The following is a 16,958-nucleotide window of genomic DNA, read 5'->3' as shown; positions in this document are numbered from 1 at the left end:
TGAGCCAGCAAGAACGCATTCGGCACCTTCTCGAAGACACTTTGCACAAGGAGGTTTCCCAGGTTCTCCAACGGTGCCTCTAAAGAAAAGAAGAAAGAGTTCAAGTCAGATGAAGCTTGCTCAGGGGGCGGGAAGGACAAGGGACCCACAAGTCGCAGCGCGTCTTGCGCGAACGGCACCTGACGCAGGCCCGATACTGTCTGATGCCCTGCCCTTTAGTCATGTCAGCGACAAAAAGGAAAACAAATTCGTCTTTAGCCGTCAGAGGGTGAAATGGAGAATCCGGGGTTGGCTGGGGATGATGAAGCAGGGTGGAACTTGCCCCAGACTTTTGACGGTAATAGACGGATTTGACCCCCGCAAAACAGGGGGTAGGCTGTAGACGGCTATAGACGGCCGTGGGATCATGACGACTTTGGGGGAGGGAATTGGACTCGACGATTCGACGGCTATAGTGAGTATTTGTAGCTAGAAAGTCATTGGGCCAAGTGATGCGTGCCGAGTGGATTTGATGGAAGCATCAAGCAGGAAATATTGCTCTCTTGCCGCCCCCAAAGTCAGGGTGGAAGGATATAAGACGTCTTGTTGGGACGCTCGAATCAACCATCATCAACCTCTCAAGTCACAGACTCATTATTGACTCTTGTGCACAAGAAACACCCTGCTCTGATACTTGCTCTTGAAAACCAAAGCTACTTCTCGCATCATCATGGCTCCTAGTCGCCTCGAGTCTCCCCCTGCGGACACCGCCACATCTTCAGTCCAGAAGCTCAAGGCGTCAAAAGGACCCTCAGAGGATCTCTATGGACACTACTATCCCGCCGATCCAAATACCTTGAGCCTTGAGTCCAACTTCGGGCCCATGGAACCCGACACCATTGGATATCTTCAACCGACAACTCTTGACACTCCTTTGGAGGTTATGCACGAGCGATTTGAGAGAGACGGCTATCTTTTTGTGAGTTTTCTGCCTTGACGTCAACTTGGCAACCAACTAACACATTCCGATAGATCAAAGGATGCATTAGCAAAGAAACCTCCCTCGCCTGCCGTCGCGATTACTTTACACACATGGCTCCTAGCGGCCTCCTCAAGAATGGCACCGAGCCAGTCGAAGGCATCTTCTCAGGTGCCGATACACGCAAATACCTCCCACCTGGCAACCTTCGCCGGCTCTTCGGCCTGAAGGATGATCCCGAGAGCGACAAGTACGTCGAGCTCATGATCTCTGCCCACGAGGCTGATTTCTATGTCGAGTTCTGCAAGAACCAGGAGCTGCGTGACTTTGTCAGTCGCTTCACGGGATGGAAGAACCCTCAGATGCTCCAGAGGACCATGCTCCGCGCCTTTGTGCCTGAAAGCGAGCTCACACCTGTCCACTTTGATCAGATGTACCTCCGCGCCGGCCCCCCTACCAGCTTGACGGCTTGGATCCCCATCGGCAACGTCTCCCTCGAGGGAGGAGGCCTTATGTACCTCGAGGGCTCGACGGATATTGGCAAAAAGACAGAGGACGACTTTGCCAAGAACGCTCACAACCTTACCGACGAGGAGCGTATCAGCGCCTTCAACAAGAACATGAACGACGGTGGCTTCCTGAGCCGAGACACTGTGGCCTACGGCAAGGAGGCCCGTAGAAAGTGGCTCATCGCCGAGTACGAGGCTGGCGATGTCATCTTCCACAACCCCTACATGGTGCACGCAAGCTGCAAGAACAGGGACCCAGAGAACAAGATTCGCCTCGCCACTGATGTGAGATTCGTCGACCCCGAGAAGCCCTATGATAAAGTAAGTTGTCCATTCGTAGATGATTAAGACCTGCTGACAAGTTTTTTTTATAGCGCTGGATGAAGGTCTACAGGCCTTTGGACGGGTTGTAAAGGATTTGAGTTTTTGTTATTGCAAGAGTAGGGTAACGACATAAATATGAGAGACATGTGTTACTGCCACTTAAGCCGCTCTGTTCAGCCTTAGACAAAGTATTTCGATTGGAAGTGACCTGCCTTTGGCGACGTAATGGGTGATCGTTAGGACGATGTGCTACTGATGCTTCAAGATCGACCTCGTTCTGATAAAATCGGAGTTCAGGCAGTTGAAGACATTCCTTTGGGCGTCCAAGTATCAAAGCGGCCATGAGCAGCTCAAAGAGGACCTTTGTATCTCTAGGCATCTTTATAGCTTGTATCTTCACGTAAACACTAAATTTAGAAGAGAGTTCATAAAGCTTTTAATCGATTTTGGATAATTTATTTATCTGTTGAGATGATTACTGTTTAATGGTCATCCTAACCGTAGGAGAGGATGCAATAAGAATTGCCTCTACTATTGTAGATAATGGCGGTTCGCGTGTCAATCCCTTTGTCGATATAACAAGCAGAGGCACGACGAACGAAGGTGGGGTCGTCGTGTGCTCAAACACCAACAAGCCTTGAATCTCTATTAAGTCATCTAATGCTTTGTAATTCTGGTAACCTTGGCAAGTGCTACACAGTTCATGATGCCATGTCATCCACCCAGAACTATGATGTCCTTGCTCACTCGAAGACCGAGGCTATCTTGTCCCCCTTCTCGCCGAAACACTTGGCCAATACTCATGCCTCAAGCTTGGCGTGACATTCGTGTGATCGAACCCCCAATAGCCAAGATCCTCTATTCCCCAAATGCCCTTTAGTAAGAAGCTTTGACGCGTGAAATGAGGTCTCGTCTCCATGGTTCCAGACGGCAATAGATGACCTGCCTACAAGCTCCAATAACTCAAACCACATTTCCAGCTGCCCAGACCATATCCCAACCTCGTGATTAGTGGAAAAAACGCACCGTCTCCCCATTCTCTTCACCTCCGCAATCTGTGTGCCCTGATCATATTGCCCCCGTCTACAGCCGAAACCCCAGGCGGGATGGCCCACAAACCGACTGGGTTAGCCCCGTTTCCCCGGACTTGACGAGATCCAATATGCGGAGAAAGGCGGGGTCCCTAGCGAGGCATCTTGTCATCTCACAGAGATGGCTCTAGCTAAGGTTTCTGCGGGGGTGGCTCGTCCGATGAAGGAGGCTCCGTCTATTACCGTCGCTAGTAAACAGGGCGGCTCGGAGACTGACTCGCGATGGGGGTCGTTGAGAACTGGTATTAAACATGATGTATATCTCCTAAAGATGCACCTCGATCAGCAGAAGCTTGTCTATCTAATCGTTCATCTTTCATCGACATCATGTTTCTGCAGAAATTTGTTCGCAATGACGCCATCAAGACTGACCCTCCTGAGATTTACAACCTCAGGACGGTTGTGGTCAGTCTGGTAGTGAGTATACCTAAAGCTGTTCGTAGTATGTGGTAGTGATGTGCTAATGATCCTCTCAGGCATGCGGTGGTGCACTTCTGTTTGGTGTAAGAATCTACTCTCAGAATGTGAAAGTAGTGAGACTGACATGACCTCAAGATGGACATGGGTGTCATGGGCGGCGTCCTTACCATGGACACTTTCAAAGAGTGAGAAACTATACTTGAACGCGACTTCTTGCCATGGACTAACGGCCGCAAAGGCAGTACGGACTCACCGATAAACCCGCGACCGTCCTCGCCGACCTGTCGTCAAATATCGTCTCGACTATCCAGGCTGGATCCTTCCTCGGTTGTCTCATCTCCATGTGGCTGGCCAACTATATCGGCCGACGACTGTCTCTCATGACTGCATCTATCCTGGTATTTATCGGTGTTACCATGCAAGCTGCTGCCAGCGGTCACCTGGCCGCCATGTATGTCGGAAGGTAGGGAAAATTCTTCGGGCCTTTTGGATCTGGGTTGACATGCGATAGATTCATCACTGGTATCGCTGTCGGTATCGCTTCTACCGTCAACCCTCTTTACGTCTCTGAAAATGCCCCACGAGGTATTCGAGGACTTCTCACAGGTTGCTACCAGCTCTCGATCGTCACTGGTTTGACTGTAAGTTGTCACTGGCATGGGTGGGTGCTGCCCTTAGGGGTGAACTGACAATTCAACAGCTTGCATTCTGGATCAACTATGGCTGCCTTCTCCACGTCCGAGGACATGCCCAATATATTATTCCGCTTGCTCTACAAGCACTCCCCGCTGTCATTCTCTTCTTCGGAATGATGTTCGCTAACGAGTCCCCCCGCTTCCTCGCCCAGAGCGATCCCACCCAGGCACTCGCCGTGCTGGCCAAGCTTCGAGGACTGCCAGAAGATCATCCATACGTACGAGATGAGATGGAGAACATATCTATGCAGCTCGAAGAAGAGCGTTCCCTCGCTGCAAACAGCTCTGGGCTCACCCTGGTCAAGGAGGCCTTCATCGTGAAGTCCTACCGTCGAAGAACATTCCTCTGCATCACTCTCATGATGTGGAGCAACCTTACAGGGACTAATGCGATGACGTATTATAGTCCCAGCATATTCAAGAGCGTCGGCCTCTCGTCGTCGTCTGCTGGTTTGTTCGCGACTGGGATCTATGGTGTTGTGAAGATGGTGTCATGCGCCGTCTTCATCTTTTTTGTGACCGACACGCTAGGCCGCAGAAAAAGCCTTTTGTGGACCGGAATTGTACAAGGCTTAGCCCTCTTTTATGTTGGGTTTTATGTTCGCTTCGATCCTCCTCACGTTGACTCTCCCGTTGGCGCTGCCGGATATGTCGCCCTTGTGGCCATCTACATCTTCGCCGCCGTGTACCAATTCGGGTGGGGCCCCGTCGTGTGGACTTACTGCTCTGTAAGTTGATCATCAAAATATGTACTCTATCGCAGAGACTAACTGGTGCATAGGAGATTCCTGCTGCTCGCATGCGTGCCCTCCAGATGGGTATGGCCACAGCCAGCCAGTGGCTCTTCAACTTTGTCGTCGCCAAGAGCACTCCGAGCATGTTTGCAACTCTCGGACGTGGTGGATTCGGCACGTACTTTGTCTACGGGTCGTTCTGTTTCACCATGGTAGTCTTTGCCTGGTTTTTTGTGCCAGAGACCAAAGGTGAGTTACGACCCGCTTACACGATGATCCAGCTAACGATTCCTACAGGGCTTGCTTTGGAGGATATGGATGAACTGTTCTCACAATCCAACGTCAGGGCTCCTTTTACTCCTAGCCGCGTTGCTCGGCTCGAGGCAGAGAGAGTTGCGAAAGGGGATGCTGACTCCAAGTTTGAACATGTTGACAAGGTGTAGTTAGTTAATTGGTAGCGGTTCACAAGCTGCGATGCCAGGGGTTGCAACTAATAATGATTCAATCTTGTTGTCACCTCTTGTCAAGACTGCATTTGAAACAAGGCCAAAACATGAGTTTGCCCGATCGAGTTTACCTAATCTAATCCGAGTCTCATGAAACCCCAGCCTCCTCCTTATGATGAATCTAGCCTCAGTTATGATAATGGATGATTACCCTTGTCAAATCCGGGGAAATGCCCTATTCCTATCTCAGCATTACACTCTCGGGCCACGTGATGACCTCATTGGACGACCAACCCCTCCGCGTCTCATCACTTCACAACAACATCCAAGCAATCTCTACCTGCTACGCTCATCTAGAACCTCTCGCTGTCCCACTTACCTAACCCCTCAGTAGACGCAGCCTTCTCCGCCTTGCTGACGATCCCATCTTAATAAGCCAAGCCACCTCGTACAGACAACACCTCAACCCCTCCACCATGACCAGAGTCGGCGACATCCCCTCGGGCGCATCGCTGAGAATGGACATCTCATCTACCCGCGAGCGGATGCCGCTTCGCATCGTCACCTTCAACGTCCGCTACGCGACGACCAACTTTGAGCCCCATGAGAAGCCTTGGGACGTCCGCTGCCCCAAGCTGGTCAACCAGCTATCCTTCATCACCGCTGGCCACGAGAGCCCATTCATCTGCCTGCAGGAGTGCCTGTACCCGCAGGTAAAGGATATCCAGTCACGTCTCGGCGATGGCTGGTCGCACATTGGTCGTGGCCGCGGCTCTGGAGAGCATGACGGCGAGTTCTCACCCATCTTCTACCGCAGCGACAACTGGAGCTGCGAGCGCTCTGAGGTACGCTGGCTGAGCAAGACGCCCTTTGAGCCGTCGCGCGGCTGGGACGCTGTGCTGAACCGCATCGTCACCATGGGCGAGTTCTTGCACCGCAACACGGGGACGCGCGTCATCGTCATGAGCACCCATTTCGACCATATCGGCGTCAAGGCCCGAGAGAACAGCGCCAAGCTCCTCATCAAGTTCGCCCGGGAGTGGGGCTCCGGAGGTGCGGGCTCTCCGTCGGCCGTCCTCGTCGGGGGAGACTTTAACAGCTCCCCCAATGACGGCGGGTACAAGATCATGACAGCACCTGACTCGGGCATGTCTGATATCTCTCATCTACTACCTAAGAGCGCTCACTACGGGAACCAGATCACTTACACGAGTTTCGGCAAGTACGACAGCTCCGGAGAAGGCTGGGAGGAGGCACGTATCGACTTTCTCTTCATTCAGGAGCCTCGGACAGCCCATGTCAAAACCTTTGGTGTCCTGGCCAATTTCTTTGATGATGACGTTCGTGTATCTGATCACCGGCCTGTCGTGTCAGACTTGGACATTCTGGTTTGATGAGAGATAGATGAGGCAGGCTTTCAGACGGGATTTTGGAACACAGCTGGGTAGCCGATGCTCTCTACTCAAGCAAGGCCTCTGTCATTGGATAGCATGGATGGATAAGAGGATATGAACCTGGGTACTACGCAGGGTGATGCATGATGAGGAGAATCAGCTAGCATGGCCTGAGACTCGGCTCGCATGGCTGGTCTCTGTCCGAGGCACGCAATCTCAAGCAGCATGTCTCCCATGCATTGATATTGGGAGTACGTGCGGGATAAGTCGGCAACAATCTGCAAATTGACGGACCTGGGAACATCAAGCACGGTCACGATCTTTGGAAACAAGTCTTCGTACCAAGCCAGCCACAATACGTACAAGTGCAACCAGAGTGTCAATGGAACAAGTCACCTAGTGTCGTGATGCTTTTGTAAATCGGGGATCGATCACAGCAAGACACAGCATGAAGCTCGGGAGGACGATTGGGCCATTGGTGTCGGCAGATGTTGTCTGCGCATCTGTCAGGAGACGTGAGATACAACAGGCACATCGATAAGAGAAGAGGGACACAAAGGAGCCTACGATGCTGATCATCTTCTAGCCGAGGGCAAGGCACCTGAGCAGTAACAGGCATCTTACTAAACTTGCTGGTCCCTGAACTTGGCTCGGAGCAAGTCATCCACGTGAGACGGCGTATTTGCCTCCCCGAGTTCCATCCGCTTCTACACAATCTTATCTCGCATGAAATGGCCTGCTGGCAAAGGCTTTGGTGGCGGATGGAAACTTTCGGGACTTGAGGCTCTTCGGGAGGAGAACAGAGGCATCCAGACGGAGGTGGAGGGGCGACTTGAAAGAGCGGTGAGTGAAGATGGTGGAGGAGAAGAGGGGTTTGGACTGGTCCCGACACCTTGTGTACTCGCCATCAGCTCTCACGGTTGAATCCGGAAACACGATGTCAGTGATGCTTCTCTGAGAGGCTGCTAGGTTGAGCATGGACGGAGAGATGCTGGGTTCCAAGAGAAATTGGGTGGGTGGGAGCCATCGAAAGGAGGTGGCCACATCTCTGGGTGGTGCTATGCAACTTGCGATTGCGTGCAGCAGCATGTAACAAACAAAGCTGAACTATTTGCCTTGGAATGGTCACTCGCTGCGCAAAGTCAACTGAAAGCTGGAAGCCCACGGCCCCAGGAAACAGAGGTCTGGAGCATCGGCCCAGTCCGTCTGTCCATGTCCACGATGGTTGCAGGGCAGGTATGCTTGTCATCCCGCGACTAGTAGCTCTAGGTACAGTAGCTCCGGTCTAGCCTGGTCCATCGTTCCGAGGGGGGACGAGCTTTGTCCATGGACGCGTCAACCCTTTGAAGGACATTTATTCACTGACTTGCTGTCATATCAAAATGCTCTGTGGATTCTGTTATTCCCATGTCGTCCATGTAAGCCGTGAGAGCTGGTTCGCAAAAGCCACATCCAAATCGACATGTTTCGGCGATTGCCAGAAAGGACGAGAACCGTCCTGTCGTGACTCGCCCCGATGCGTGTGGCACTCATGTTGCCCAACACCCTGTAGATGCGTCAATGCCTTGGATGCACGTCGAGCCTATCCCCCCACAATCTGAACGCCAAAGCAAGCCATCCGAGAGACCGCGGGCAGGGATATTCCCGTCAGCTTCAGCTAGACACCACCTTTGAGTCCGTTGACGACTTCCACCCATCCACTCGATCCTGTGCCTGTTGGAGATGGATAGGCAGAGTGAGGGAACACAGCAGGAGACTGCAATAGCCCTGGAGATTTTGGGAAGTACAGCGCGTGACAACGGGCCGTCCGGACGCAGAGTAAAGGCCAATCAAGAACCCTGAGTTTACCGAAAAGTCCATCTCGCTGGCAAAAATTGAAGGCCGACACGGTGAACAGAACAGTGAGTGGGTGTCCAGACGTGCAAGATGAAGGTGGCCAAAGTCCTTCAAGATGCTCACCTTGGGGAGGGTGTAGGGCAAAGAGGAGTGGGTGGGCTAGAATTCGAGGCCATGGTTCCATTGGACAGATATAGATCGAGTAACAACCTGCAGCGTGTTGTCGATGGAAACTCGCCATGTCACTTGGTCGATGCTTCATACTGCGGGCCTTGGCTGATGCTCCCGCCAGTACGCACAAACTATTGCCTCGGCAAGTAAGCAAGATGTCCAACAAGTCTGTTTGCTTGATAATCTCAAGTAGGCCACATAGGCATTGTTTCAAGAGTGTTTATGCCGAGGCCCGCGTGATCGGTTTAGAGACAAGAATGAAAGTGACAGCTCGACTCTGCCAACCCAACTTGAGTGATGAGGAGCCCCTCAGACTGATACGGCTAAAAGCTGACCTCCGATGCCTGGGCGGAGGAGACGGAGGTCAGCCTCCGGACAAGTAGCGGCCAGTAGAGAACATCGGACCGGAGGATGGTGGAGATGAGTCACTTCCGGACACGGAGCTGAAACCATCCATCCTGAGCCGGACTGGTCGCGAAGCTGGACACGAGTCCATGCCGTGTCGATGGCTGCGAGCAGGGCCTCCATCGTACGGGACCCTCCCCGAATCGCCTGTACCCGGCGGAGTAGAATCATGCGGCCGCCCGAGAGCTATTGCGGGAAATGGGGGTCAAAGGCCGGGCTGGGCAGAGGGGTAAGGACCGAGCCCGAATGGCAGGCTTGGACCTATGAGCACTGAGGCTGGGGTTACGCGCCTAGCCGAGTAGGGGCGTTGGGTTTTGGGCAGCAGGAGTGTGCATGAGGAGCTGGCGGCGAAGAGACTCGTGGAATGAGCTGGGTCGGTTCGAAGCTGGCCTCTTGCAATCTTGAGACGATGGCGAGGGTATGAGGGCGGGTGTGGAAACACGAGGGACTTCTTTCAGTCTCTCGAAGAGGAGACGAACCTGGGCTGAGATAGGGGGCGTGGCAAGATGTCGTCGCGACACCTCTCGTTGTCCTATGAGTCAAAGCTATTCTTCGCATAGTCTCGACCGTGGCTGTTAAGTTGTGGATTTAACCCCAGACTCAGGATAACCCGATAGCATGCCACAACCAGGTTCATCGTGTTACGGGCTTGCTGTATTCCACGTGCACCCCGCGTTTCAGTTCTCTGTGGTTTCCGGTTGACGTCGATTAGGTTCCTTGTTGATACCTGAGCCCAGGGACTGGAACCAACTTTGGCAAAGGGCAGCCCAGTTAGGCACAAAGGTGAAGCCCGGAAGCGGCCTAAGCACGGCACTCAGTGGAGGTGTAGATCAATGGAGACGCCAGAACCCGGCACAGGAGGGGCGACAACGGACAAATCCTTGGACCCTCCAATCGTCTGCGGGAACACGCCCCTCTCGATCGCTCAAGCTTTTGGTATCGGCGCCTTAACGGCCATGTATGTACCCAACGGCCCATGGGTATCAAAGTGTCTCTCTAGGCTTTGCCAGAGCCTGGCAAGGTCCGTTGTGGCCATCCCGCTCCATGGGCCTTGTGCTACCACATCAAGCTTTCGTGCCACGCGATGGCAAGCTTAGAATAGCAGAGGCTTGCCTGTTGTGCACGGCGACAGCATCCCTGCCACGAGGGCTCGTCGCAGTGTCCTGGCCTCTACGCAGAGGGAGTAGTTCGTCCATTTTGAGGCCGGCATTAGAATGTGTGCCGGACAAGCTCATCCTCGAGCACAGAACCCGAGCTTGCTTCAACAGTTATTATGCTTCTTGATTGTCAGAAACTTGTGTGGCATCGATTCGAGATAGCCGGTATCGTCAATCAATCTGCCACTCTCGTCAAGGTCGCGGGGGCGGCCCGGCTAATGGCTCCTTGTCTCAAAGAACCCTGTCTGAAGCGAAGCTTCTTCCGTGCTTCCTCCAACGTTCCGACTAGGATGGCCGTTGGTGTAAGAAGAGTACGGCATACACAGAGTTGGCGTATGGGTTAGGGCAAGGGCTCGAAATGTGCATTTCTTCAGAATTGGTCGTTCGCATTTCCCTGTGTGCCGTGTTTTTGCAAGCTCATGACTGTGAGAGTGAGGCACAACGTCAGCCTTCCAAGTGGAAGAGCAGGGCGTGCAACAGCCTCACCAGGGCGTGTGTGGTGGAGGCTTCTGGCAGGCAGGACGGATGACCTGGCCTGGCGTGACTGGAAGGACAGAACTTGCTGGACCAGCGCAGAAAAATCCGTGAGAGGGGAAAGGCGAGGGAAAATTCGAAAGAATCGTTGGATGAGGCGGCCGGAAGCCAGCTCCACAGTTGGGCCTGCGTGCTTGCAACCGGCGCCAGGCCTTGTGAGGGCTTCCCTGTCAGACAACACCCTGACCCGCTTGGAAGGCTCTCAACAAAGCTCGAGACGCGACCGGGAAGCCTATCAAACGCGTCCAGCTGCGGGCCTTCGGGACACTATCTGGGGTTGCGTCGACAGATCAGATCCATTCTCGGCGGCGCGGTTTCGTGGGTAGCCTGACAGCAAGCACTGGGTCTCTGGGATCTGGGATCCGGGGCCTCTAGCCGCTAAGCCATCGTCAGCAAGCCAGCTTAACCGCCTCACTTCCTCCGTGCCGCTTGATGGCTGCTCGCTCACCCTTTTGCCCATTTGACGGTTTCACCTGTCGCTGGGCAGCTCCATGGTCATGAATGCAACCCGTGGGTCGTTTTGACGCCAATTGTCCGAGGTGGACTTCGGTTATCCCCTGGGATTCGGGACGCGAGAGGGAGTCAGCCCGGACTTGTGCTGAACATGGTCCATATCTGTAGAGAATTCTGCGGATAGGTCGAAACGGGATGAATGGAGGCTTCGTCCAGGAACGCCAGCGAGTGAAACGGCGTGAGCGACCGAGGGCTGGTCTGGCCATTGACTCAACCAGGCACACCCCAGCTTGAATCCAACGATGTCATGAGTCTCGGCGGCAGCTCCATCGTCCAGCTCACTGCTTGTTGGTGCTTTTGGGCGGGATGGGATCCATAATCCATTCCCTTGAGAGACAGCCAACGCAGAGATCCAGACGGAGCTGCAGGCCCCTGTCCAAACACCCCTCTAAGCTGCCGCTATGCACCCCACCTCTTTATTTCTGGCATGATTCTTGTCATCACGACTGAGTCGTTGCGGGAGCAGAGAATTCGGGAGGCTGAGGAGGAATTAGAACCAAAAATATTGACAGTAGAAACGACTCCTATAGCGATGGGTTGAGCGAAGTGAAGAAGGGGGAATAAGAACGCGAGTACGACAGTTTGCCGAGGCGGGCCGTAGCGAGAGACAATCGTTTGTTTCTCGAGACTCCCCTGTCTCATGAGTTGTTGTTGTTGTTGACGACTGCTACTGCTGACGAATACAACAGCAGCTGGCGAGGACCAATGCTTGTGGCTGGTGTCTGGGATGGACGATAAGGAGAGACGTCGTGCTGCGCAGTTGCTATAGGTGCTGGCGCTGGCAGGCGTCGTTCGTTGCTGGATGGATGAAGTGCGAACTGGAGGGAGATCCCCCACTGGCTCTGACCTCGCTGGTCCCAATGCCCGCTGATGAATCGAGGCAGCCTGGAACGGAGCATCACGGCTGTCATGAGCGAGTAAGAGATAAGATCTCTGCGTCTCTCTGCGTGTGTTTCTGTTTTTGTGTCAGTGTATCCGTCATTGCCCTCGTCGACTTGACGTGGTTGCGGCATGGAGGTGCAGGCAGGCCGTGCAGTGCTGTGCTGGCTCCAGCGTTGAAGTCGCTTGACTGATCGTCCCGTGAGTTAGGTGCACCCCTCCCTTCCTTCCTTCCCCCTTGCTTCCTGTGCTGTGTTGCACTTGCCCATTCTCGCACTCACACGCCCACAGCCTGAACCCACACGCCTGCCGCTCCCCATCTCACTCGCACTTGCTGTGTCTGTGTTGACGAAACACGCGCGCACACACACGCAAATTTTCTCTCTCACTCTCCCTGTTGTTCTCTCCGTCTGGAATAGACGTCTCGAGGAGCAGACGACTGAGGCGTGACTCGAGAACATTCTGGGTGATGTTAGTCATAGACAACATGAAGCTGCTGAGCTGGACTCAACGTGCGTGGCAGACAGGGCCTCAAAGGCCACAGCGGACGTTAGCGGGCTTTGGGTGCTCTACCGGCACCGCTGGGCCATTCCACTGCACCACGACAGTGGATAGGTAAGTTGTGGATAGTCCTTAGCGCAGGCATTGGATGGGTGGGCAGGATTGCTCACGCACCCCCACACCCCCCTCTGCCCTGAAATTACCACCACTTTTATTAAAAACAGACCATCCCATCCATCCCATGCCCATCGACTCTTCCCCTCCTCCCCTCCTTCTTCTTCCCTTCCCCCATGACAATTCGATACCTTGTCTTTTAAACATACTTCTTATTCCTCGTCTCAATCGTCTTGCTCTCGCTTCAGGTCGAGCATCGCTTATTATCTTGACCATCTCCAGCTTCATTCATCAGCATCGTCACTAGTGTCTCCATCATCACGCCCTAGTCTATGCCACAATCGTCACCGCCTTCTTCAACCCTCCTCTCAGCTGCAGCAATATTTTACCCGCAACTCGTCCAGCCTGCGCTGCTCTCATCTACTACGAACCCGGCAACTCTCCTATGTCTGCCGCTCGACTCAACAGAAGGGGACGTTAAAGCACCGCGTACGCGATTGCATATATCGTCGCCGCTGTCGACATTCTCACCACCCGCATCTGCGATTGCATAGACTCGCCGTCCCGTCCCGCCCTAGTGCGGCCATTCCTGGAGACTGACGACCCCCCTCTTTGATCAAACGCTTCCACAGGGCGACCAAACTCTGATCGCGCCACCCCGTGTTCCAACTCCACAATGTCGTCGAAGCATCACGTATGTTATGTCGAGGACGCAGAGGAGGATTCTGGCAGCTCTCACGTTGAGGGTATTGAGTCAACCCGTCGCTATGCCGTCTCGGAGGCTCCTGTCAGCTCCTCCTACAAGGAGCGTCCCAACACTGGCAAATCCCGCGGTGACAAGCGGTACTCCAACCGGAGATCCGACTCGTCGCCAAGCGATGGTTTAACCGACTCGGAGGATTACCCTCGCCGAGAGGAACGCTCACGCCGAAACCCTGACCGTGAGGACCGCAACAAGGAACAACGTCGCAAGGAGCGGAAGCAGAAGGAAGCAGCCGTGCAACAGCAACGAAAAGTCCGCGCCGATGCCAAACCAGCCAAGGAACGCGAGCCCAAGCCTGTCAGGAAGCAACGTCCCACATCTCTTACTCAGTCCCGGACTGAGCCTGTCGTTCAGCAATACCGTCGAGGCCATGTCGAAGATCCTTCGTGTTACGGCATCCAGCAGCCTGCCGTCACAGGCCGCCCCCGCGCCCAGACCCGTCCCAACAGCTACTATCCTGGCCAGGCCGGCACTCCTCCGATTGCCCACGCCAGCTGGCATCATGCTCAGCACTCTCAGCCGTCCTTCCCTACAGGCTCTTTCCCACCACCGCCTGTCTATCCCGGAGCACCGTCTCCTTCTGTAGTCGGCGTGCCACCCTCGCCTGGTTCTCAGCATGGCGGCCCTGGGTTCTTCGATATGCCTTCGCAGGCTGCAAGTGCACATCTCAGGGGTCGCTTTGAGCGACCTGCTTCATCCATTGGTTTCCGGCAGCCACCACCACCGTCTGCCTTTGGATATCCTCAGGATGAGCCCGAAGAGGAGGCCGACCCTCGCCTCATGAGACGTGCCTCTCGATCCAAGAAGCATCAGCAACAGCAAAATGAGGAGGATCGCAGGGCTATGCCGCCCCCTGCTGCCATCCCGCGGCCCAAGTCCGCATTGCCGCCAACCACTCCGTTCCGACCACCTCCTCAGCAAATGTTGTCTCGGTCGAAGCCCCGAACTCCCTCGCGGCCTCCGACTACCACTCGTAGCCGTGTTGGGTTTGCTGATCAGCGAGGTTTCGATGACGAGGATCTTGCAAGCAACGCCGATCTGTTCCAAGACATGTCTCCTGAGCCCAACTACAACCATCGCAGCCAAGCCTTGACCCGTACTCGACGTCCCTCTGTCGCCTACGAGCAGCCCGGTGTCGACATCATGCCTGCTCGGCGTCGCAGAGAGTCTTTCTATGGACCCGGTCCTGACCGTGCCCTGGGCGGTGGAGGCGTGAGCCTTGAGGAGGACAAGTACATGGACGCCTTGCGGTACCAGGACGACATCAACGGTGGCCCAGCTATGCCCCTGACTGCCGAGACCCTACGCAAGGCTAGCAACCCTCGCCTTACTGGTGGCAGCAGCCGTTCGACACGGAGCAGGAGCAGTGATAGCCGTGACGAGAGCGAGTACAAGCGAAGCAACACGACTGGTCTCACTCGGTCTTCATCCAGCGACACCGACAACCTCACCATCAAAGTCTCAGGCTCAGCCGTCGTACGAGTGCCGGGTGCCGAGATCCAGTGCGCTGACGGAGGCGAGATTACCTTTACCAGCCGAAGTGGCGGTTCTCGTGTCGGTAGTGACCGGGCCAGCACCATCTACCAGATCGAGGACGTCAGGGCCCGGCCGGAACAGAAGGCTCTGCCTTACAGGGCTCGCGCTCCTAGTCAGTCAGACTCGCACCGCAACTACGCCCCGAGCCATGCCCCCTACGACCCGACATTTGCCCACGACGACTACATTTACTGATGATTATTTGTGCTTATGAGAGATGATACGGTTGATGATATCAGCGTGCACTGTTTTGGATTTTGTTTTTGATCTATTTCTATTTTTCTCATCTCTATTTTTCCTTGTGCCTGGACTGTCACAGCAATCGGCAGTGTCCGCCTTTAATCTTGGCCGTCTCTACGATGGGCCTCTGGCGGACATGGTGTGCTGTGCAGCTCTTCGGTTTCTCATTTGAGCATGGAATTCTTTATTGAGCCTGTATCCCTATGGTTTTGTTTGTGGGTTGAAGCCCACTCATTGGCCTCATGGCAGGAAAAGTTGATACCCAAAAGCGGTGATGGTGGAAGGACATGGAACGTTGGCATGTTTCTAGGCCTCGTCCTCCTCCGCCTCAGTTCGCATATACCAACAGCGCTTATTGAAGGCCGTCCTGTCTTGGAAATCACGTACACTCAAAGGGGTGTCCAAGTTTGGTTCGTGTATTGAAGGATACAAGGATGTCCTTTCCTCTGGGGACGGAAGATTGTCAATTGGCTGGAGCTTTACCGACACGTTTATTTGGCGGAAGGTTTGGGGCTACCTAGTTCATCATGATGGTCCCCTGTCCCCTGGATTGGACTGGGGTGAGTTTGGAAGTTTGCAGGCTCGCCGGGTTATTTCTTTGGTTTATTGCAACCAGACTTGCATGCATCCCTGGGGGAAGCTATGTGAGCCATGGTATCGGGTGCGGCTATTGTATCGCATTGTTGAGCATGGCGCAAGAGGAGGAAGTTGACTTGGCTGGACCGCTTATTCCATCCGCGTCACCAGAACGATAGATTGCACGGGCAAAGGAGGTTCGCGCCTTCATCTGCTGCCCTGCAGAGAATAATCATTTGTTACGACTGGCATGACCTACGTTTCGCTTCTCTCTTCTGTTGTTCGAATCACGTGGGAATCTGACTTGTTGAGGAGGTGAACGACGGCGTCCGCCCAGACCAGTTCCCCTTCCTACGTCTGGTTCTCGGTTTGGGGTACAAAGGTTACGGATTACGGATAAGGGACTAAAAGGAGGCATGGGCTTGGGTAAAGGACATTAGCATTAGTTTGCATGGACAGGGTGGAGGCGACTGGAAAGGAATGTGATTTTCTCAAGCGTGGGTGGCCGTCATGGATTCACGGGGTTAGGAATGTTTGATGTTAGCATGAAAGTTATATGTTTCGTTACTCCTTGTCTCAGATACACAAGTCTTACGCACTTGACACACTAGCGATCTGATAATTGTTGTTGATCAATGCACTCTTCTTACAATGCATGAGAGTGATTAGGTTATAGCATTGACCTGCTGGGTCACCTTTTGTCGACAGGTTTGTAAGACAGTTACCGATATAGCGCTCCCAGCCCCATGGTTCAGACTACATGCCGCCATGATGGCGGTATTGACAGGTCTCTTGGGGCATTGCATCAGGGGCTGGACAGGACAGGGGAAGTCTCATGTTCCTCAAGCATGAACAGGGCCAACACTAAACAATGGGGCAAGATTGGGTACATTGATGAATGCACAGCCGGACAACATGAGGCTTGTCTCGTGAGTGACACATGTTTCGATGCCGATACAGCATCTTTGATCCGTGGGTTGGGCCGGGGTCTCGTCTCGGGTCTCCGGGGATGGGGGCTTCGGAGGGAGTGCGGGCATAGAAACTGGGGTGGCTTCAGTAAAACCTATCTTTGGCAGGTGGTGTGGGCCCATTCCGGGCTGAAGTGGGGCGTAGAAGTCGTGGACTGCATTGATTGGGCTGGATTGCTCGGGGAGGAGCGCAG

General features: G+C 54.0%; 4 protein-coding genes across 4 annotated transcripts; all 4 read left to right on the top strand.

Moving 5' to 3' along the window:
• Positions 1–709: 709 nt before the first annotated feature.
• On the top strand, positions 710–1,880 carry NCS57_01252100 (uncharacterized protein; the record flags this gene model as incomplete). Its single annotated transcript, XM_053062193.1, has 3 exons — positions 710–958; positions 1,012–1,788; positions 1,842–1,880. 3 exons carry the CDS (start codon positions 710–712, stop codon positions 1,878–1,880), a joined length of 1,065 nt encoding a protein of 354 aa, XP_052908721.1.
• Positions 1,881–3,209: 1,329 nt separating this feature from the next.
• NCS57_01252000 (MFS domain-containing protein) lies at positions 3,210–5,174 on the top strand (the record flags this gene model as incomplete). Its single annotated transcript, XM_053062192.1, has 8 exons — positions 3,210–3,299; positions 3,359–3,385; positions 3,438–3,487; positions 3,541–3,765; positions 3,814–3,943; positions 4,003–4,725; positions 4,779–4,980; positions 5,029–5,174. 8 exons carry the CDS (start codon positions 3,210–3,212, stop codon positions 5,172–5,174), a joined length of 1,593 nt encoding a protein of 530 aa, XP_052908720.1.
• Positions 5,175–5,653: 479 nt separating this feature from the next.
• On the top strand, positions 5,654–6,571 carry NCS57_01251900 (uncharacterized protein; the record flags this gene model as incomplete). Its single annotated transcript, XM_053062191.1, has 1 exon — positions 5,654–6,571. The coding sequence occupies one exon, from the start codon at positions 5,654–5,656 to the stop codon at positions 6,569–6,571; it is 918 nt and encodes a 305-aa protein (XP_052908719.1).
• A 6,786-nt stretch (positions 6,572–13,357) lies between these two features.
• On the top strand, positions 13,358–15,175 carry NCS57_01251800 (uncharacterized protein; the record flags this gene model as incomplete). Its single annotated transcript, XM_053062190.1, has 1 exon — positions 13,358–15,175. One exon carries the CDS (start codon positions 13,358–13,360, stop codon positions 15,173–15,175), a length of 1,818 nt encoding a protein of 605 aa, XP_052908718.1.
• Between the last annotated feature and the right edge of the window lie 1,783 nt (positions 15,176–16,958).

This window comes from Fusarium keratoplasticum, chromosome 10, assembly GCF_025433545.1.
Source record: "Fusarium keratoplasticum isolate Fu6.1 chromosome 10, whole genome shotgun sequence".
NCBI classification, from domain to species: domain Eukaryota; kingdom Fungi; phylum Ascomycota; class Sordariomycetes; order Hypocreales; family Nectriaceae; genus Fusarium; species Fusarium keratoplasticum.
Note: the sequence above shows the minus strand (reverse complement) of the source record. Positions and strands in the feature narration are given on the sequence as shown.